Here is a 23,021-nt window from a genome sequence, read left to right as displayed (position 1 = left end):
AAACACTTATGATGTCATTAACCCATTCACCGGCAGCCATTTTCAACTATTTTGACTGCTCTTTCAAGACCCATAAAATCTTGCGTTCTGTGACAATTTTAGCAACGAACCGACAACCACAAAAAGACGAGACTATTTTTTCTCTCCCGCCAGAAAAAGAAAGTTTGTTTGTAGCTTTTTCCGTTCTTTAGTCATTAGCAGTGGAACATGGAACGGTTTCACCCAAAACAGCAGTTTCTCGACAAAGAGTCGAGGAAAGCTTTTTGTGAAACGAAATGTCAGGCAGAACAGTGAATTTGACACGAGTATGTTTTGATTTTGTGACAGCTCAAAACTATCAAAAACAAGACTGAGAAAGGGATTTTGATGCCAAAATAAACATTTATTTCCAGATATTGAGAATTGAGAAACTTTTGTCATGATTGCGACACACTTTCTACTACCGTCTGTGACACTTGCTCGGTTTGTAGCACACATTTACATGCGCTTTTCGAGTGGGGTGCCCGAAACTTTCTCTCCCTCATGATCGATGAGACAAGCAGAGATTTACAGCTTCATCTCCGTGGATCACAGTCATCCCTCTTTCATGCCTACCCGTTGAGAAACGTACTTGACGCATATAGTCGTCGATGGCAGTCAACGGTCGGATTCCAGTTGACGAACATAAATGTCCACGGCAGCAAATAAGTTGAGGACGCAAGTTTAGACATGATTGATCAAATGTAGTCAGGTCTATGACATCATTAGAGATTAGCCCAGCCAAGATTGACCAATCAGGCAAAGGCAGTTGTCCCAACTTTTGCTTATTATGATTCAGTTTATCCGGGGGAGATGCTCATTAATTTATTCCTCTACTTTTGAGAAATTCTTTGTAACTTGAAACTGCTTGGACACTAGCCTCTTGCCAAACTGGACTTGACTTTTTGTGCACCAACAGAACTTTCACTCAAGCTTTCAAGTTTGGATTAAGGTGGGAACGGGGCGCCCATTTCCCGGCCCACACTCAGCAACTTTCCCAAACGTCCAAAAAATCTGTTGAGTACCTGTTCCTGCGGTAGAAGAACAGAAGAACCCGATGCCTCCCTACGCACTCACTGAACACTTAAGTACTCCACACTGGCCTAAAAACAGCGACAAAAAGCATTCACACCTTTGTTAGTAGTTCAAAGGAACACACCACAAACACAAATCTTACAACGTCTTTCAACGTCAATCTTTTTTCCATTTAATTATTATTTTTTGTCACCAACAAAGTTTGCTTACAAAACATCGCAAAACTAAAATTGTACCTATGGTTCCGCATGTCATGCCGGCTGGCAGTTTGGACCACATGCACACAAAAACAAATGACGACTCGCTGGTCATTACTGTACAAAAAGGTGAAACACCGATAGAGGGAAAGAAGGGCAACTCTATTCAAAGAAAGACAAAAACGGTGTGTTAATCATCATTGTTGAAGCTCCTCCTCCTCCGCACGCGTGTGAGGCATAGGGCTACTTCCGTCCAACGGCGAGACAACATGGCGGACGGGGTGCGGCAGAGAGCACATCAAAAAAGTATAAAAACCTAAACGACTAAGTGGGCGGGAAGGGAACATGATGACGAAGACTGGTGCACAAAAAAAAAAAAAAAAACAACGAGCCGGCGGTGCCTCGGTCGAGCTCAGTCGGCGGTGACTTGAGTGACTTGCGTTTCTCCCGTTTGGCTGGTGGACTGAATGAACATGGGCTGGCTCAGGTCCTGCCCGGCGGGCACCGTCACCTGCTGGATCTGATACAACTGCTGCAAGGCGAGAGGACACACAGGCAGACGGGGCTAAATTGGAACCTCAATTTAAAACCCTAACCCTTGTACGATACCCCAACTCGGGCTTTAAACTGTAATTTAAACCCATAATGTGAAACCCTAACTCTGACGCAAAACCCTAATCCCATATCAAAACCCTAAATGGAAGTCCAGACTTAAAACCCTAATAATTCGTCAAAACAAATTTAAAACACTAATCCTTACTTGAAACCCTAATTTCTAACTCTAACCCTGTCCTGAGCCTAAAGATGACTTGGTGAGTCGGCGCCACCCTGCCACGTTACCTGCCCGTCAGTGAACTGGTTGAACTGTTGCTGTCCCGGTTGCACTTCGGTCTGCGTGATCTGGAAGCGCAAGCACGCCACTGGGTGAGGAGCCGGTCGGCGATTAACACCAGACCACGTGACACAAAATGGCGCCTACCTGCTGGGTGTTGGCGAGGGTCTGAATCTGTCCTTGGACCACCTGCGCGCCCGAGACGGGCTGCGCCAGGCGGATGTACTGCAGCTGGCCCGTGTTGAGCTGCACCTGCACTCGGTCGACACAGGGGGGAGACAAAGTGTCACTAAGCACAGACAATGAGTCCAGACTAATGTTAATACTGTAAGTAAACAGTGGTGTTTTTCATCCCGCTTTGTTAGCGGTTCTTATTTAAAGTGCTCGTGTGTATAAAGTCATCCCTCGCTTAGCGCGCGGGTTAGTTTCCAGGCCACCCCTGCAATAGGTGAACTCCGCAAAGTCGCGACCACGTAGTTTTGGGATTATATATACATTTTCAAAGCTGTATGAACCTCCCCAGACTCGGAACACCATATTCTTATAAACATCTGAAACGGTAATGCACAGTAGTAAAATACACTACGTCTATTTTATTTCTTGTAATATCTATATTTTTTCCAGTTTTAATGTTAAGGCTAGGAAGCGTTTATTTAACCTAAAAAAAAATGACAGCACACACTAAAAATCTCACAATATGGCGAATTACACACGAAATGAATATGAAAATAAATCCACAATGCACTAAATCCGCAATATGTGAAGCGTGATATAGCGAAGAAGCACTCACTGGATTTGTTGTTTGTGTGATGTCACGTCATTTTTTTTGCTGTGTTATTTAGGCTGCTATGCTAGCTAATGTTATTGAGGAGCCTCACGTGAAGGTGGTTTGTGCTGCTCCTCCTGGTGTGCGCACCTTGGCCACCCGGGGGCAGTATTATACAGACATACAGATCAGTAAGCTGCAGTTTTAGAAGTCGTTTTTTTTTTTTTTTTACAGAGGATAAAGAATATATGTCTGTGAGTATTGTTATATCGTTTGTGTTTAAATATCTGTCGCTGAACGCGTTATAACACCGCCGCAGAGATGCCGTTCGTTAAGCCCGTCTATTATGTGTTAGCATTTAGCTAGCTGAAAAGACAAAGTTACATGGTTGTTTGAAATACTGACAGTAAACTGGAACTGGGAGTGGCATTCGACAGCTCTGGCCGAGAATTGATCACGATGTGCAAAAGTGCTACTCGGGAAGTGAGTGGCACTGACTGACTGAAAAAAGATCGGCTGAACGACGGTCGCACTTCGAAAACTCTATAAGTCGGCTGACTGGTATCTCAAGGCACCGCGGGATTAATTGAGGCAATTCTAAACATTTCTCGGGGGCCGACTACTATTTGAGAAGTTTTGGCGAGGTTTGAGCGCGTCCGCCGCGATTCCTTCCGACGTCCGTGCCCCGTCTTCTCACCGGAATCTGCTGGATCTCGCCCGTGTTGGTGATGATCTGCTGCATGACCTGCATGGTCTGGCCCTGGGCCTGGGCCGTCTGCGCTTGGCCCCCGGCCGCCTGGACGATCTGCACCTGCTGTTCGCCCACCTGCATGGCCACGGGGGTACTCTGGTGAAAGGCAGAGGCAAAATGGTTGATGGGAAGGGGGGGGGGGGGGGGGGTAGAGAGAGAAGAAGAAATAAAAACGAGGCTTATAAGCTGATTTGTTCGGATGAACTGGGAGGGAGCAGACAAATAAGCGACTGGGCAGCAGACAAATAAAGCGCAGCTGTGTTTACCGTGATGGGCGTGCCCTGTGACTGCACCTGCACTTGCTGTAACTGCTGCATGGTGGCACCTTGAAGCATCTGATGGCCCACGAGGGGAAAGAAAAAGCAAAGCCGAAGCAAGGAATGAAGGAAGGGGAGGATGAGGAAATGGAGAGAAAGGTCGAGTGAGAAAAGCGGCAACGCGTTTTGGGCGGCAAAAGCAAAAATGATCAAAGGGTCCGTATGGAAAATGGCAGGAATGGAGCGCTCGACGCACAGGAAGACGCAAACAAAGACGGGCGGGAATGCGTGGTATCCAACTTTACATCATCGCCGTCGTCTTCCTCCTGGTCCCTCTGGAGAACGGACAAGTGCTAACCAATTACGCTGAGGAGCCCGTCTGCGTTGTGAGGGGTTACGAAAATGCTGATGCTAAAAACAAGGCTAACAGCGACTTGAAACCCTAACCCTCCCTTAAAGCCCTGTTTTGGAACCCTAACCCTGTTCTAAAACCCTTATGTGGAAGCCTAACCCAAGCACAAAACCCCAAGACAGACTCGCAACTCTAATTTAAGCTCAAACCCCGATTTTGAAATGCTAACTCTGGCTCGAAGCCCCCTTGAGACCCTTATCCCTAATTGGAGAGTTTCCTATTGTCTTTATTTTCATTCACAGTGTGTTTTGATATGACGATAAGAGCGTAGAAGCGCAAAATGTTCACTTCTTTTCCCCCAAATAAGCAAAATCCTAATTGAAAACCTTGGCTTGAAACCCTTACCCGGACTGAAACCCCTAACTGTGTCTTGAAACACTCATTTGAAACTGTGACCCTGAAACCAGGCTTAAAACCCCCAATTGGAAACCCTGAGCCTCGCTTGAAACCTAAGCCTAATTGGAAAGGTACAGGTTCCGAAATGCTGCCGATTTTGTTGTTCTAAACTGCTTCCTCTTCCGGCGCCGACTCATGTCAACAAAGCGATTGGCGGTTACCGGTACCTGTCCTTGCTGCGGCTGCGCGATGATGATCTGCCCGGGCTGGATGGTGGCGGCTGTTTGCGCGGCGGCCTGCTGGCCCTGCTGAGCGCCCTGCACCTGCACGGCGCCGGGCTGCTGCGCCAGGGTGAAGTAGTACTGCACCGGCTCCGCCGGGGCCACCGTCTGACGCATCTCCTCCTACACGCGTACGCGCGCAGATCAGAAAAGGAAGACGGTCAGCACTTCCCTCTCCCGTTAGCAGTGTGTTAGCAGGTGTAATGGTAGAGGGGAGCCACCGATGGGCGAAGATGACGCAGTCTGGACTTGAGATCCATTACAAGCGCATCGTGCTGGTCAATAAGAAAAGAGTGTATGCTCCTCATCCTTGGCAGGGAGAAAAGATGTGTGTGTGGCATACAAATGAGCAGCCGTGCCAAGTGCAGTCAACTCCTGCTATTCCAAAGGTTAGCGAAACAATTTTAGTAATTGGCACCCGCTTAAGAAATGTATATAAGTGCCTATCATTGTAAATATACCACAAACTATGATCTCTAAACACTTCAAACTCATCTTGCAACACTACCCTTCAAAATAAATGGCAAAGACTATGGAACTCCCACCAACAACCCAGGCTAAACTTAACTCCTCTCCGACACACAAAGAAAGATGTGATGCATCACTTTAAAATACTTCCTTCACACCATTACTACTTTCCTATTACCCAGGAGTTTGGGGCTATCTTGGAGCGTTACAGAAAGCGCACAACAAAACACAAATAGGTGAGGTTTTTCTTTAAACAATAGCATTTATATTGCAGTTGTTATAAACCTTTAAACAACTCGCCTTTGAACATAAACGTCGCAACACATGCAGACAGACAAAATAAGAAGTCACAGCAATATATTCTTGATCCTCTGCAATAAATACGCCGAATATCGTTGCAGCTCAGTTGCAACATTCTTTTGTTTCATCATCAAATCTACTTGTCGACTATCACGCTGCCACCTGGTGGCCAAAGCGCACGCGCGCACGCACACAACGCCGGTGACATTAATGCACGATTCTCATGCGGCTCATGAACAGAACGACTCAGAAAACAAATACGAAAACAAGGTGCATGTCCACTCAGTCACACACGGACGTACGTATCCTGAAATTAATGCGATGGCTTCTCTCGCCAATTATTCAGCATAACTGCCAGCTCGCAAAGTAGAAACACAATGACTAGAAATAACCTGTTTGGAGCGCGTTGGCGCAAATCCAACCCTAAGGCAACCAGAAGCGTCAACGCGTTGAGCGGACGCTGACCCGAGTCGCGGTCGTCACCAGGAGCGTAAACACCCCTCTCCCAGCTCCCGTGACAGCACAGCTGAGAGTGTAGGATGTTTACACGCCCGGAGACGCAAATAGCTCACGCGTCTGTCTTCTTGTCGGCCGTTGGGAGAAGCGCTCTCGCCAAAAGGTTGGCGGGAGCCGGCGCCGGTTGTCAGAAGCAATAAGACGCTGCAAACATCCGACTGAAAGCCCTTGCAGCTCCGACCGACAGCTTCCAGTCAAGGATGTTTACAGCGCCTCCAGGTTGCCAACGAAGGAACGGCAGCTGGGGTGATAATCAGAGAAAAAAAGGAGGAGAGAAAAAGAAAAATGCGACCTGACGCTTCGGGGGCTTCAGGTCATCTCGGGGGACGATGTCGATGAGGAAGTCAAACTGGTCGAACTTGGTTATCGCCATGGCTATGTCGTTCCGCTGTAAAGAGAGCGAAAATGTGAGAGTTTAAAGAAGTGACACCACTTCTCCCTCCCCCCCCCCCCCCCCAAGTCGCTAGAGGGCTCGGAAAAACGGTTAAAATATAGCGACCAAAAGGCTAAATTGGCAACACTGTGCTTTTTGTGAACTTGCTCCTCTATGTTGGCCACCATGATGTTCGTGGAAGTTGTGCATGTCAGCAGGGGCGTCCCTGCCTTACTTTACACTAAAACACAAAGGCCACACAAAAATGACGATTCTGGTCAACTTTATTCGGGGACAAAACTACCCAAATTCTCTGCGGTTGCCATGCATCTCTTCCCGTAGCCACAGCAGAGAGCCGCCACTGCCGCCCGCCTCTGTGGAATTTTCCACAGGATATTGGCTGTCAGACCCCCCACCATTGTGACCCTCCCAGCGCTAGGGGAGCTATTTATAGTCACTTGATTAATATCTGGCCACACCGGGTCACACATCTACACTTGTTCCATGGGTGAGCGTTGCCGTGGTGACCCCGAACGGCGTGGTGTACACAGGAAAACTTGCATCTGGAGCCATTTTCCAGTTCCTAGGTCTGGATGTACAATGTTTGAGGCGGAAAGACTTGCCTCTAAACAGCCCTGTTCAGTGCAGCTGCTTTGAGGCGCTGCTCACCCCTTCTCCCTCTACTGCGGGGTGTGCCGACTTTTACCGCTTTGCGTTAGCCGGACTACCGAGCGTGAATCCTGCCAGTCGCACGTGCAAGTGGAATGCTAACTTTGTGTCACATTGTGATTTTTGTTTTATATGCTGGTAATAAAGTTCATGCGAGGGGTTTTCTGGCTGTGGTGTCTGTGCTAGCAACTGCTAGCATGTCATGTTATAGTTACTTACTGGTTTTTTTTAGTTTTATGGCCCAGAAGTGTTTATCATACAAATTATGACGTTCCCATAGGTCAGCATTTCGACTTGGATAAAAATTTGGGTTATGTCGCCGATGTAGGAATGGAACTGGCTGGTAAAATGTGACGGTTTGTAATCGGTGCATCCGACAACACGGCAGCTCTGCTTATACTTGGGCTTGAATAGTCGCGTTCACGTAATGCGGCTGTCTCGGGAGAAAGGACAATCATCGCTGCCTTTCAAGTAGAGAATGTATAAAAAAGGGCAAAAAAGCTAGAACTTCCAAAGCAGGTCTTGAGTTTTAGACTTTGCAGCGGTAGACTGATCAACCCGATAATGGCGTACATGCAACACACCACACTTACTATTATTTACTGCGTTGGGTAATTTCGCTTAAATAGTACATTTTCTATACTGTATAAAAATGGGGGGAAAAAACAGGATTTCCAAAGTCGGTCTTGAGTTTTAAACTTTTCAGCCGTACACTGATGAACGCGATCACGCCGTACCTGCATCACACCGCACACTCCAAAACACGCACGCGCACACAGACTCGCTAATCTCTGCGAGGTATGTGAATGGATAAAGTGGACTTAAGGGCTTTCATGTTCTGCTTCACAATTTTCCCTTCTTAACATCTTGGTGAGATGAGTTCTGAGCTGACTTCCCAACTGTTCCCATCGCCGCTTGCTGCCGTCCAACCGCCCCCCCGCCCCTCGCATCGTTCACAGAGTCCGGCTTATTCCACTTCGGGCCCAAATGGCAGCGTGGGGCGGCCAAAAAAGTGGGTCAGTGGCGCCCGCCTGGCTTTCAGAGTCGGTGGAGGGAGAGAGAAGTGAACGCAGAGTCATTCCTCAGGGGGGATGGCTGGTGTGACACTGTCACAGGGCCTCAGTCAACCACAAGAAAAGCAATGCGGGCCTCTTTTGCCCAAAAGAAAGATGAACGCAGCACATTCTGAAACAGGAGAAGAGAAGTACAGTACAGACGAGAACTGACCTGTAGCGTACGTCGCTTGTTGTCCTCCGTGTGAATCCACGCTCGGAGGGTGAGCTCCGTGATAAAGATCTGCGCCGCCTTGGCGAATAACACGGGAGCCTCGGCACTGATCATCTGCGCAGTTAGTGGAAAGAAAGCGTGACTCGGCCAAAATGCGGTCAGAAAATGGCGGAAAAATACAGTTTGAAAAGTAGACGCCGTGTCCATTTGACCTGTGTCGCTAACTGAAACAGCAGCGCCTACCGAGGCATACGCAGTCTAAGCACAGGGGACTTAGCGCGAGATGTGAACGAGTCGTCCTGCGAAGTATTAAAGATGATTTAAAGCCGATTAGCCCTTGTGTATAGAGTTATCGCCCATTTTGAACGCCGTTGCTAAGCGAAACAGCAGCACCTACAGAGGCACGCAAGCTGTCCAAGTGCGTGGGACTTACCGTGGCTTGTAAACCAGTCCCCTGCGGGCTGTCAAAAACGATTGAACAACATTTAGCCAGTAGACTTGCGATCGTTCACACAGGCGCATTATGGTTATCCGCCCATTTGAACTCTGTTGCTAACCCAAACAGCTGCACCTCCCGGCACGTAAACAGTCTTTCGTATGAATTCAAGTGCGTCTTGCAACGTGTTCCCAGGTAGGTAGCAAAGATAATTTAAGGACAATTAGACACGGCGTCGTGGGAGTCTATGTTTCTATTGTGAGTAGCTGCGCCGCTAATGTGAGACGCGAAAGGGGCAGTGAGAACTGCTGAGTTGCAGCTCCCGGAAGGGTCTCGCTGTCCTCATATACACGCCAGTGATCTCCTGATCTCTTTACCGCTTTTAAGCCGCCGCTTAACAGGAGAGGACGGTGCTCTTGACACGATACGGGCCGCGGCCCGCTAGCGGTTCGAGCCGATAATCCGGCCGTAACGAGCGAAATAAATCGCCCGCCACGTGGATTGTCCCCCGCGCCCCCCTCCCGGAGAAGAACTCTGGTGTCGGTCTCGCTCTTTTACCTTCACATCTTCATCCAGCTTCATGATTTTCTTGATTCGAGCCAGAGGCAACTCCTGCACGCGGAAGTCCTTCTGGAATCAACAAACGGGTTTAGCGAGTGACACAACGACCACTCGGTGATCTTCGACTTGTCTGGGACGGCGGACGTACCAAAGTCAGGTTCCGGATCTCTTCCATGACGCGAGGCCAGAAGGACTGAAGGGTCTGCTGGGCATCGCTGCCGCCGGCACCGAACGAATCCGCGGACATGATCTGGAAAGCTGCACGGAGAGAATAGACGCATTTGCACCATAAGTACAGTTCCTTTTCTAAATCGTACCATTCCGCGTGTTGGCACCCTTTACCAACTGGAGCAGGAGGCGAGTACCAGAGACAAGAGTTTCTGATAAAAGCGGTGATCTGTGTCGTTTTTTTCTTTCCACAGAGCCGACATCCTGCCTCTGTTACCAACGCCGATGCAGGCAAACTGGCAAGCCACCGCCGTGCGTCTAGCTACGAGCTGCGGCTGGGTAGATAGCGCAGCGAACACTTCCATCTTTAAACTTAACTTTATATTGAGATATATACTGTTACCATGAAGGAATTCAATGTATACCATGATACGACTTTTAGGAGATCTCGCCCAGCCCTCGATACTACGTCCAAAGGTGTCAAATGATCAGGTTGTCTCTGGCCTTCATTCAGCGCTGGTCCCTTTCAGAGAGTTTCAGGCAAATTGGCGAGTCAGAGCCACATAAGCAGACACGGCGTCTTTCAGGTGCCAGAGGAGTCGGTGTCAGGTGTTAAAACTTCACACCCTTGACCCGGGTTTTCACAATCCCTTCACACGGAGCTCCTGAAAAGTTGGCGACTCCAAGCCGCTGACACAGTACCTTTCACGTTACAGTCAGAACTTCACATCCCTACCCTGGCCTTTCGATATTGTCTTTCCCGCAGCCTCGGTTTCTACCGCTGAGGCTGGCGACTTGGCAGGTCCCCTTTGTGCCCCATCGAATTCTGTCTTCAACAAACGCTTCCAGGAAAAAGGCCATCTTTAACGGGCAGCGTCAAAGGGGCTGAAACTTCACGCGTCAAGAACACAGATGTCCTCAATTGCTGCTCACAATGTGGCCTTCATCTCGGTTGAACTCGTGTGTCGCCACGCTACTAAAGCAGAGGTCGCCGCTACCGCCTACGCGCCCCTGCGCTAGATACGTTCTAAAACCGTAGCGTCCCGCAATGACCCCAACCGAACAGCGGCTTATTATAACACAAAGCGTGGCATCGTTTAAGCGGGTATGTCGGACACGACGGGGTCATATTCCATCACACGCTATTATTATCATCTTCATTTTAAAAATAAGGCCTAAACAGGCTTCTATTCCGGTCCTGCTGGGATCGTCACCATCTCCCGCATAGCTGGAGCTTCTCGCCTGACATGTTTACGATAGTAGCGATGCCGCCGTGCGCAGTCACAAAGAAACAGAGCAACACATACAAGAGCGCCGCTAGCTAAGGATGAAGCCGAAGGAGGGGTTTTGGGGGTGTCTGAAAGAGGATCCAGCAGGTTACTACGGCATGCCAGGAATCTGCTGGGAGGCGGGGGGGGGGGGGCAAAATACTCGTCAGCATGTCTGGGCACGCACAACTGCCGAGTGTCTGGATCGCGGTCTCGCTCTCAAGACCTGCGGGAATTGTTTTCCCGAGTTCGCGCCACAGTGCCACGGGCGGGTACGAGGAAGACACAACTGCGGGCGCCGTGCCGCGACCGGCGAGCTATGTGGGTCAAAACACTTCCCAAGCGCAGGAATACATGCCAGGTAGAATGTAACTGCTGGAGAGCAGAACTCTGCCAAAGCCTGACAGTGTTACTAGTTCAGTCTTAGATTAACAGCTAGCGCAATAGAAACGGGAGCAGGAAACCCAATCAGACCTCCGCCAAAGGCAATTGTCAATATGTCCGCTACCTTGTTGGATTGAAAAATCATGCCACCTGCCAAGCACAGGAAGCTTTTTTTCTACTACAGCGCTATCTGCTTCGCTATTCCTTGATCGACTTTCACGGACTCATCCTCGGCCCACAAAGTACTCGGCGGACACGTCGCTTTTGCGTAGTCCTGTTTTTGCGTGACCAACAAAATCAACGGCGATCCAAACGTAAGGGACAGCAGCTTAAACCAATCGGGGGAAAAAAAGAACTACATTTCCAGTTTTACACGCCACTTCTCAGCATTTCTTGACCTTAAGATGGCGTTCCTGTCTAATCATAACCACAGTGAATATACAAAGTATACACACCCCTGTTCAAATGCCAAGGCTGTTGTCGTACATAAAACAATGAGACCAAGATAAATGATTTCAAAACATGTTACATCATTCATGTGACCCATCGATCCCCTGTACAACTCAATTGAACATTTTACAAAAAAAAAATATTTTCAAGGGAAACCTAAACAAACAATGGCCTGGATGCATAAATAAGCAAACCATCAAACCAATAATTTGTTGCAAAATGTCAGGAAAAGCCTACTCGAACATTTGAACTTAATTTGGGGTTCATCAAAGGCACTTTAAATGGTAGCAGATGTGCACGGGTACCCATTAACCTTCATTTGAACGATTTGTTCATTCTGAACACAAGCAAAATGATTTATCTCTCATCTTTTTTTCGTAGCACAAACCCTGGCAATTGAACACGGGCGAGTAAACGTTTTATAGCCGCCCAAATGACGGCAATCAAAACAAGGTGCTTTCAAAACAACTCAAACCAACTGCTTGACTGGCAGCAAAATGTCGTCGGCCCAAGGTGAGCGATGACAGCCGACTTCCTCTCTTGACTGTCACGGGTGCTGCCGAACATAGCAGCAGCTTAAATGAATGCGACAGAGGGGCCGCTGTGGCGATCAATGGCGTCGCTTGTAGCTGCCATGACAGTCGAGTGATTGACCTTGACACTAGCCCGCCGTGCGCTCTCGTCCGCTCGATTTCGAGCTCGATTGAAACGCGGCGGCTAACTCCGTCTTCCGGCATCCGGGGTTCTGACGGCAACAAGGCAAGAGAAGCGTTTGTTTGTCCCAGGCGAGGCGGTTAAATCAGAAACTGGTCCCGTGGTGATTCCGAACAAAATGGCCTTGTCCCCGAGCGTGCCTGCCAGGCTGGCCGAGCCGCTCTCCCTCGCGCTAACCCGAACAATTGAACCCATTAGCGTCGGGAGTTAGCCCTTGAACGCCATGGCGGGAAACAAAAGGCAAACTTCTCAACGCTTTCACTTTCTTTCCAAGAACTCCCGCTGATCCACGAGACTGCGTGAACTTTCATCTAAATACACAGGGAGGAGCATGTTGATAACGGGGAGGACACGAGTGCAAACGAGAGGCAAACCGATGAAAACATTAGGTTAGCGCGTCGGCGAGGTTTTCATCCAACAATGTGTTCATTATGGCCTACACCAGTGAGAGCGCTTCTCACTATTTCGAGTTACCATGAGGGACGCTCAAAATCTTAGAAAAGAATGTCAGAATGATGCACGGGAAAGTATCCAATTTTTGACTTAACTGGTTCATGTACGACAAATGATGCGCGCATCTTTGCTCATCTATGCCAGCCAGGTTTCAACAATTAAATGCGCTTCCACTTGGTGGCAGAAGGTACAATTGACCTGTGGAGCCACCTCCTGCCATCCGTACAACTTAACGAGAGCTTTGTGTTCAACTGAAGAGGCCCAAATTTCACAAGATTCATTCGGGAGCTCATTGATCATTATCTTAGGGTGTGTACGTTTTTGGTGACTTTTTGTTTGGTGGTGTCCCAGCCGATTTTTCTCATGCAAAATATGTGCCTTGCCTCAATAAAAGCCGGTAAACACTGCATTAGATTAGACTTTCACAGAGCACCATCCCGCCATCAGACAATCAAATGTGACTTTTCAAACTGTCGGGAAGGAAAAGGGTGACATCGTGACTTTTACCCGGATGGCATGAGCATTTTTTGTAAATCTTTTTCACCACTGTCCATCGTTTCCACTGTTCTGTGTAAATTGAATGACTTGAGATTTATTCGCAGGCACTTTTTTGCAGTCGACTATAATGTGACGAAAGTCGCGTCGCAGTCGATTGATCAATGACGTCATCGATTTCAAGCGTGAAACGTCACTGCGGAGTAGTAAAGTCAACTAATCGGTTCAACCTAGTATGAAGTGCACCAACGCAGAACAAATATGCAAATTTTAAATGCTATGAAAATTACAGATGACAGATTATATTGTTATATTATGATATTATATGCTTGATTAACTTTTTCCACAAAACCTACGCGTCGATGCAGTTTATCCAGAACAGCAAACCAGAAAATAAGGCAGGAAAATGTCCCATTTTACAATAAGGTTTGCGATTTCAAATGTCATGAAAATTGACGTAGAAGCACTTTTTTTTTTCTTCACAATTTTTCTGTCGGTGCAGCTGAGCAGAAAATCAAAATGGGAAAATGTCAACTTTTACAGATAAAGCCTGAAATTGAAAATGTTAAACACACACGTGTAAACCGCAGACATGGAAACTGCGGGGAAAAAGGTGGAAAATTATCTATAGGAAATGGATGAAGTACAATCAGGACAAAACTGAAAGCTAATTTCTGTCTGGAATGTGAAAATTCTCTGACATCGCGATTAGCTTCTTCGCTAACATCGGTTTGGTCACGGCTCCACTGCGGAGGGCATCGATCGTCTCCTCTTTCCCGCAGCACCGCCACCGCCACCGTCGTCGTGTCGGGTCGCCGAGAAGCCGCGGTGTCGGGTTTCCGCCCGCTGACTTTTACCTCAACCTTTGCGACTTTCACCTGACACCCTTCTTCTCTGCGCTGAATCAGCAGCAGCGCTAATGTTGCCCCCGCTCTCCCGCCTCGTTCCGCCGTCTCATCACTGCGTCCCCCCCCCCCCCACCCCCACCCCCCACCCGGCAGCCACAAACCTTGCCATGGCAGCGTGAAAGCGCCCGGAGAGAAAGATAATAGCAGTTAGCCATACGCCTCAGTGTATAAATAAGTTGTTCTTGGGTTAAGGGAAATGCTTTGCGGCTAATTGGCTTCCTAATGAGCTGACGAGCGTGCGACTGGTCCGAGGCGGGAAATTGTCAGGTTAATTTTGCACCAAAAATTTATTTGTAAATAAGTTTGAGTGAAGAATTTTTCAGCCTTTGCAGTTAACTAGCTTTGCGTATGTAAAGGGTTTTGTTGGCGGAGAGGACCTGTAAGGACGTCACCGGTCGAGTCACCGTGTGCCAACTGTCGGCCCGACCGACCCCAATGCAACAATTTGGGCGCGACGTCATCGAGGTGTTTAATTTGCAATCTGATTAATGGCCGTGGAAACGTGTACGTGCCAGCCGCGCATCCGATCTGCGACGAAAATAGTCACGTTGTACAGCGGCGACGAGCTCTGGCGAAATCCTGACCGGAGACGGACGGCTTCCTTCCTCCCGCGCCGTGGCCTCCAGTCGACCTTCCTGATGGTGACGAGTGAAATGAGGGGAGGGAGGTAACAAAATGTGACACCGTTGTAGCTTTGCGCTAAAGCTATCGTCCATGGCAAATGAAGTCGACCTTGAGAGAGGCGTTCGCAAATAGAGGACGTGATCCAACATGCGGGGTCAATCATCTACTACTAAAGAAAAACAAGTTCACCGGGGGGAATTACAGATTAACTACGAGGTCCTGCATCGCTTCTTTGGGTTTTTGGGGGGTTTTTTTTTTAGGACACAAAACCATTTTTCGAACTTCGCCCTTGATCCCGCATTGGAGCAAACTCCAGGAAGTGCTCGTCTCTGGTCTGTCAAGGTCATTTGGCGGAGGAGAACGCGACGAGGGAGGGTGGAGGGAGATGAACGGGACAGCGGTGGCAACTTTGGCACTGCAACGCTGGAGTGAACCCAGACTCGTATTTGTTAGCACACAGCTAGCACTAGCAGCCCCCCTCCTTTCATTTTTAGCTTTCACTTCCTCCACATACTTCCTCACATTCTTGTGACCTTCATCCAGCGCTAGGCCTCTGAGGAAGAAGAGGAGGAGGAAGGAGGAAGAGGAGGAGGGCTCACGCTACTTGCCAAGGGCAAAGGGACGCGGCACCCGCATTGACCTTAGCGTCGCGGTTCGCTCCCGCCAGCGCAAATCTCCACGTCCAAAACCCTGAGATTTGGTACTCAACTTAAGAAGGGTTATTTTTAGTCTTCCTAACTGCTGTCGAAAAAATAAAAAGAAACAGTGGAAACTTTCAACAAGGGCGGGAGAACAGCAAGCGAGAGCGAGAGGGCAAGTAAGGGAAAGCGGCGCCCTCCGAAAAGATTTCATCACGAGAGATCAGATCAGCCCATTAGCCTCCTCCGCCCCCCTCCTCACCCCTCCTCGGCCCATCTGGAAGGCTGGCAGCAGTGCTGGGAGGGGGCGGAGGTCACTGCGACCAGCTGCACCTCCAACCCTGCAGGACCCCCGAGCTTTGCGTGTCCCTACAAGATGGATGCCGCTGCGTCACCGACTGACGCTAACGTATGGACGAGGACGGGAACGAGAGGGTCCTGATCAACCGTCGTCATCAAATGCGGAAATATTACACTGTCAAATTTGAATTATTCTTCCTACTGTTTGTAAGGGCGACGATGAAACATCAGAAACATTTTTGACTTTTGTCACATTGTTATCCTTTTTTGTGTATTTTTTCTATTTTATTGTATTTTTTCTCATAAGTGCATCTCTTCCAATATTTCTGTATGTTTCTCCTAATATATATATTTTTTAAAAATATTATCTTTTTATATTTTGTATTTGTTTTTGTCTGTTTTAGGTGTACATTCCCAACATGTGTGCATTTCGTGTCATATTTCTTTCACACATTTAATCTAATATTTTTGTATTTTATATTTCTGTACTCATGGCTAATATTTTTGGAACTTTTCCAATGTGTATATTTTGGATCTAAGATTTTACTGCTATTTGTGCATTTTCCATATAATATTGCGCATTGTCCTAATATTTGTGTATAATTCTTCTAATATTCTATTCTTGTATGTGTTGTATTTTTTACTTTTGCATTTGTGTGTTATGGCCGATATTTTAGGACTAGTTTCCTGATATGTTTGCTTTTTTTCATGGCACATTTTTGATTTTAAAAAGTCATGTTTTTGTATTTCATATTTTTCGAGGGTGTACTATTTTTGTACAATTTTTTTGCCATGTGTGCATTTTGTCCTCTAATATTTCTGTATTTAATATCAAATATTTTCTTACTTCATCCTAATGACTTTGGGCAAAAAGGTGGACTACACTCTTGAGTGGTTGCTGTAATATTTCATATTTTTGAAATCATCAACATTCCTAATCTAGTGTGATGGGGATGACAAGAGAGACAACACAACAAGTGACCGGCTGCTGCTCCAACTCAAGGGCACAACTCGGGACAGGACAGGACAGGACAGCGTCATCACAACGAGCGGTGACTCGCAAAAAGATCAGGTCCAATGCAGCCCCCTTTTTCACTCTGCAGTGTGTGTTTCCAGTGGTCGCACTCACCCCCGTGCCCTTCATGGTGGATGGTCGTCCCGTGCTGATGGAGGGACGCTCTTTGAGTCTCCTTGCAGCAAGAACTTCCTTCCAAAAAGGCACTCTCGCTCCGCCGCGGGGTGACAAAAAGAAAAACTCTCTCCTTTAACCTTCCCCCGTTTTCATTTGAAGACCACCAACGAGGAAAAAAAAAAAGGAAAAGAAAGAAGAAAGGGAGGAGGGTTCGAGAGAGCGGTCACAGTCCGACTCCAGACTCGAAGCGCTTTGCCTTTAACGCTGGCCCAGCAATCAATCTAGCCTGCTACGTGACACCCCGGCCCCGCCTCTCGGCCAATGAGAGCGAGAGGCTCCGCGTTGTCACTGGCCAGCCGAGCACGTCCGTCATCCCCCCGCAACCCCGGCCCCGCCCCCTCCCAACTTCCTGCTCTAAGTTACCTTGAGCGGCAGCGTTAGGGGTCAGGGGGAAGAAAAAGAGCAAGAGAAAAGCGCGGAAAAGAGAAAAGAAAAGTGGGAGAAGGCTCTGGCGCGGCGCGACGAGCTGGTGCCGACTCGCCTCTTTTGCATTGACCTCTTCAGTGCCCCCCTCGCCCCCTCCTCGCCCCTTCCGCGCGCCGCTCCGTCTGTGGCTGCGCTCTTATTTACAATGTCAAACTAGACGTCTTTACGTGGCCCCGCCTCTGCCGCCGCGCCATTGGCCGGCGGGGGAGTGACGCGTGTGGCCGCGCTCGCCGCTCATTGGCCGGCGCGGGTGTCAGCGCGAGCCGCCGCGTGTTGCATGCGCATAATTTGCACGCGCACGCGCACACACACACTTTGTCCTTGCGTTCTCATTCATCCTTGCCGCGGACACAGGTACAACATGGCTGCCATCATGATAAATGTACGCCTTTGATGAATAAAACAATACGCACATTGTACACTTTTGTACACTGCACTCGTACTAACAAAGGCCAAGTACAACCTTTCCTCACGGATAAACCGTGGTAACTCAAAACAATCGCAAAATATCTTTCCCCATTGAAATAAATGAAAATGCCATTAGAATCCATTCCAACCCCAACAAAGCATTTGGTAACGCCCCCTTTTGCAAATAATAGGCCTTGGACTCGTCGTCGAAATCCCAAATCGTGATCACAATCGAATCGTTACACCGTGCGCTATCCCCAAATAAAGACATCTTATTGTCCAACAAAATAATAATAATTATTTCGTTTTTTATCACGGGGGTTCGGTTCCAGACCACTCCCGCAATAGCAGAAATCAGGGAACTCGCACCCACTTTTTTTGCAAGCTCATATATATATATATATATATATATATATATATATATATATGTTGTTTATTAAGTCATTTTGGGGGAAAATACAAATAATATAATTTCTTGGCTCACATGCAGCTGATACTGTTGTAGCACAGCAGTGTGTATTTCCCCCCCCCCCCCCTTTATTCCTTTTTTTTAAATATACATTCTAAATATTTTTAATAATACAACACAGGTCTATCTACTGTCGCATTGGCAAATTCCTGACGTATATGATGACAATACTAATAACCGTGATCATTCTGGTCACTATAATATAATAAAGAAACGTTTCACCTCAAGCCGCACTCAACAAGTGTCCCGACTCGCGACAGCCACAAAAATGGATCCAATTAAATCTCAATTACAAGTCAATACAGCTGATGCACAAAAACACGTTAACGCTGCAGCGACAGAGGCTAATACAATCAACGACTACATATAGCTCGTGTACAAAAAGTATTATTAGACACAAGAGTGGAGAAGACAACAAAAAAAAAAAGAGAGAGAGAGACTCCCGATAGCAAGTTGGGGGCGCACAATGGCCCCGTTGTTGGGCACCTCAAACACGGTGGTGACCTTCGCTTGAAGACGCATGTGTGCGTCCCACGCTGGAAATCGCACACCAGCGATCCCAAGGCTGATATGGAAAGGAATGATTTTCTATTTTTTTTATTAATATCAGGGCAATTTCCACACTGTATTTTGTATTATTTACTAATGTTGTTTTTCCTCCAATACGTGTGCATTTTTTTATACTACGTTCTAGATTTTTTCTGTCGACTATTTTTGTACTATTTTGCCATATTTCTGTTTAATAAATGTGCATTTTTCATCTAAGATTTGTCTGTCTTTTTTCAATTCTCTGTTTAATATATTGTGTAATTCTCTAATATTTTTGTCAAACATTTTGTATTTACTAAAAATTTTTTTCACTATATTTTTGTTTTTATATTTTCTAATAATTTCTCCAATAGCTTTGCATTTTCCCTCAAATATTTCGTATTATTTACCAATAATTATATATGATATTTTAGTAATTTCATGTCTAATACAGTACAGAAGTGTTATTTATTTAATATTTGTGCATTTCCCCCCCCCCAATCTTCTGTCTAATATTGTGTATTTTCAAATATTTTGATTCCGCCACCGATACGGCAAAAGGAAGAAAATGTAACAGAATGCTGATAAACAGGGACGGACGGGAGAAAACGAGCTGGCGCAGGACGCAGGAGTCAAAACTCTCGATATTTCACTTTCAATTTTTCTATTTGGGTGAGGAGCGCCGGGAAAGATTTAGCGTGCCGCTTCTTCCAGTGTGTGTCCAACATGGCCGCCCCCGAAACACGCCTGTGGAGACACCTGGCAAGGTCGCGGCGGACGCCAGACCTTCCCATGACCTGCAGCGGCGGCGTGTTTGGAGATAAACACGCCGCCGACAGATTGCACCTTTTCGTAAACACACACCATGGAGGCAAAGCTGACGGTCCCCCGTTCACTTTTAACAAATATTTGGCCCTAGCAAATGCAAACACACAAAAAAAGTATAGTAATACAACACAATAATGACGACATTTTGTACTTTTCCATAAGTCTGCTGGCTTAATGTTAACACAGTGCCGGTGGCATTATAAACCTTTAAATAACATATTTGAACAACAGTGGTAGCAACATGTATACCCCGACAAGATAACAATACTCAAGAGGCATATATTCTTTATCCTCTGAGAAAACCAACAAATATTACTGCAGCTTCCCGAGTCACTTCGTTGTGACAGTCTTCTTTGTCTTATGCTTGTCTGCATTATACTGCCCCCTGGTGGCCAGGGCTCACGTGCCAGCAGGAGCAGGACAATGTTCATTGAATTAAAGCATGAAATCATGATGCACAAACTGCTTACTTCTTTACAATCAATTTAATTATGTAAATACTACGTTTGTATAAAGTACAATACTGTAGAGGGCTAGTTTTTTTGTAAAAAAAATATATATATACTTTTTGGGGTGTTTTTTGGTGGAATGAAACAGTTTAATGGCATTTCCACTCATTTCAATGAGGAAAGATGATTTAAGATACTATTTTGAGATTCACGTATATTGAGTTACATCTTGGCGTGGGAAGTCAAAGCACCATTTTATTTGTATATTTCTCATCTAATACATTATTTGTGTATATCTAATCTTTTTCTGTATTTTATGTTTATTCTTTGACTAGGATGGTTAATAGCTAATAATCTTGTCGGGATACGTTTGTCTTTTTTTCCAAGACCATGATTTGCACTGTTTGATAGTATTCCTATCTAATCGTTGTGTTTATGTACAGCATCTTTATGGTGTAATATTTTGACTTATTTTCAGTTTTTTTTTTTTGAAGTTTTCTTTATTTCACGAGATGAGTCTACTTTGGCGACAGCACCTTTGATGTTAACACAACAGTAATTTGTCCCGATGACCTTGGATTCACATTGACTAGTGTGTTAATCAATGTCAACGCCAGTATGCGTCAAACTACTGATGTTACGCCCACAAAAAAATTACTCGAACATTTGGTATTTTACATGGAACTACTTTTGTACCATTAAAAACATATAATACATCTTTGTCTATCATTTTGTAATATTTTTGTCATCGTGTTTTGGATCTTTTGTCTGAAATGTGCATTTAATCTTGTTTTTCCCTATAATTTATTACAATTATTAGGCATTATCTTTGTATATATTTCGTCTCATGTGTGCTTTTGGTGTGGTATTTTTCATATCATTAACGAATATAGTATTGTTTGACGTCACCCTTTTTATTTGGACGACATTGCCTTTGAGCTCCTTAAAGAAACAGTGCAATATTTTCGCACCAAACGCTAGAAGAAATGTTCAGCATTGTTTTACTGTAGTTTGTGACCACGTTATTCCTCATTTTATTGTATTTTATGAGAAGGGTCAAATATGGCGACAGCACATTTGATGTAAACACATCAGCACATCATCCTTATGACCTTGGCCAGCATACGTCAAACAGGTGACGTTGTTCAAACTACGCCGACATAATACCAAATAAAAAGAGACTTCGTTTGCTAACAGGACAAAACGGCAAAGTGTGGATTAAGTTAACCGACGTGTCGCTCCACACAGGCAGGCGTTCAAATTAAAAAGGGTTTAAACGCGGTTTGGACACGTTAGCAACGTTAGCTCAAACAGTAACGCTATTGTAGCTCAGTGGAGCTAACGGGAATGGTAAAAGTTGACGTTAGTACGTCGCTGCCGTCATCATCAAGTGGGAAGTTAATAAAGCTTCACTTGTGGTCCGGGCAAGAATCAGCCGTAACCAATAAAGACAACGTTTGGATGTGTCATTCAGACCAATCAAACCTCGGACTACATTCCACCAATCAAGCTTTCTAGTGGGCCAATGTTTGCCTCGCAGAGCAACCGGCGCCATTCGGGCTCCGTGGCGCGTGGCCCACTGACGTCGAGCGCTTACTGACGACGCGAGCCAAAATGGAGGACGACGGGTGCTTGTTTCTCAAGCGGGCCACCCAATAAGCGCCTCACACAGAGCGGGGAGGGAAATGGCGCCGATGTTCATCTCGCCTCCTAAACAACCGTCCATTGGTCAAGAACGAGCACATGAACACAGGCGAAAGTGTTGCTCCCACCCCGACTTGCACACGTCGAGGGGCCACACGCTCCGTTCACACACGTCACACAAAGCGATTCAATACTTTGGGTACTCACTTTGTTGTATGGATGTCGATGCGAGGACCGGCTCGGCAGTATTATTTAATTTATTATGCTAACAGGAGTGAAACAAGATGGCGGCGGCCCGCACCGGAAATAGTTTGCGACGCGACGAGATGACGTAATAGACGCAGACAACCACATGGATTGCGATTTCTTCACATTTTCCGTCTTTTTTTTTTTTTTTTTAAACTTTATGAACGCAACTGTATTTAACGTCAATATCTGATGCTTACAACGAGAAATCAAAACTGAGATTATGTGCCCATTTCAGTGTCTTTAATCTTAAATTATGTTTTGCTCTTGACCCCTGGCATGCTTCTATTTTGCAACGTTTTTTTTTGTTCATGTGATGTTTACCTATTTTCTTACATGACCATTACAATACTGTTATGGTTGAAATATTGTTAAATGAAGACTGGTGGGAAAATACAATACATTTACATTTAAATAGGGCAATTACAAGCTTCCAATTAAATTAAAATACATATTTTGTGAAAATGTGTTTAAATAAAACTATAATGTGCAGCTTGTTTCACAGTGGCCCTATTGTTTACGTTAACTTGCAGCTGTAAAATAAAGCAAATCAGGTGATTAAACGTAAAAATGTATTTTTGTGAAGCGTTACATAAAAACTAGCAGTTTTAGCAACATCAGAAGTGAAAGCACAACAGTCGCAGTTGGCAAACGTTTTACATGTACGTATCTAAAGAATAATCAACAAAAAGCGGATGCGCGTGTACAAGTGGTTCAAATCAGAGTTTGCAAGTTCTCCCTGTGCTGGCGTTGGGGCTCCCACGTTGCAAAAACATGCAGTTTAAGTTTAAAGACAAATTAAGTGAAACTGTATAATTTCCCGTGGCAACCTGGTTGGGAATCACTGCGTTCAAGACCACAGATGTGAATGCGAGTATGAATGCTTGTCTATCTGTCCTGTGACTGGCTGGCGATTAGTCCACGGTAAACGTTACCTCCACCCAATGTTAAGTTCCAGCTCACCAACAACCGTAATGAGGCTATCCAATAAAGA

General features: G+C 46.2%; 1 protein-coding gene across 5 annotated transcripts; it reads right to left on the bottom strand.

The window, feature by feature from the left end:
* Positions 1-1,201: 1,201 nt before the first annotated feature.
* On the bottom strand, positions 1,202-22,087 carry nfyc (nuclear transcription factor Y, gamma). Of its 5 annotated transcripts, none has more exons than XM_061664474.1 (11): positions 21,989-22,087; positions 9,584-9,693; positions 9,433-9,504; positions 8,439-8,552; positions 6,462-6,557; positions 4,832-5,008; positions 3,866-3,934; positions 3,546-3,695; positions 2,230-2,334; positions 2,091-2,150; positions 1,202-1,782 (listed from the first exon to the last, which is right to left on the bottom strand). In XM_061664474.1, the coding sequence occupies exons 2-11, from the start codon at positions 9,680-9,682 to the stop codon at positions 1,663-1,665; spliced, it is 1,062 nt and encodes a 353-aa protein (XP_061520458.1). In that variant the 5' UTR covers positions 9,683-9,693; positions 21,989-22,087; the 3' UTR covers positions 1,202-1,662. The 5 variants fall into 5 exon arrangements, with proteins under 5 accessions (XP_061520458.1, XP_061520461.1, XP_061520460.1 ...); XM_061664477.1 differs by having other exon boundaries at positions 9,433-9,501; XM_061664476.1 differs by lacking the exon at positions 21,989-22,087 and adding an exon at positions 16,967-17,593.
* Positions 22,088-23,021: the final 934 nt, after the last annotated feature.

This window comes from Phycodurus eques, chromosome 20 (genome assembly GCF_024500275.1).
Source record: "Phycodurus eques isolate BA_2022a chromosome 20, UOR_Pequ_1.1, whole genome shotgun sequence".
Taxonomy (NCBI): Eukaryota; Metazoa; Chordata; class Actinopteri; order Syngnathiformes; family Syngnathidae; genus Phycodurus; species Phycodurus eques.
Note: the sequence above shows the minus strand (reverse complement) of the source record. Positions and strands in the feature narration are given on the sequence as shown.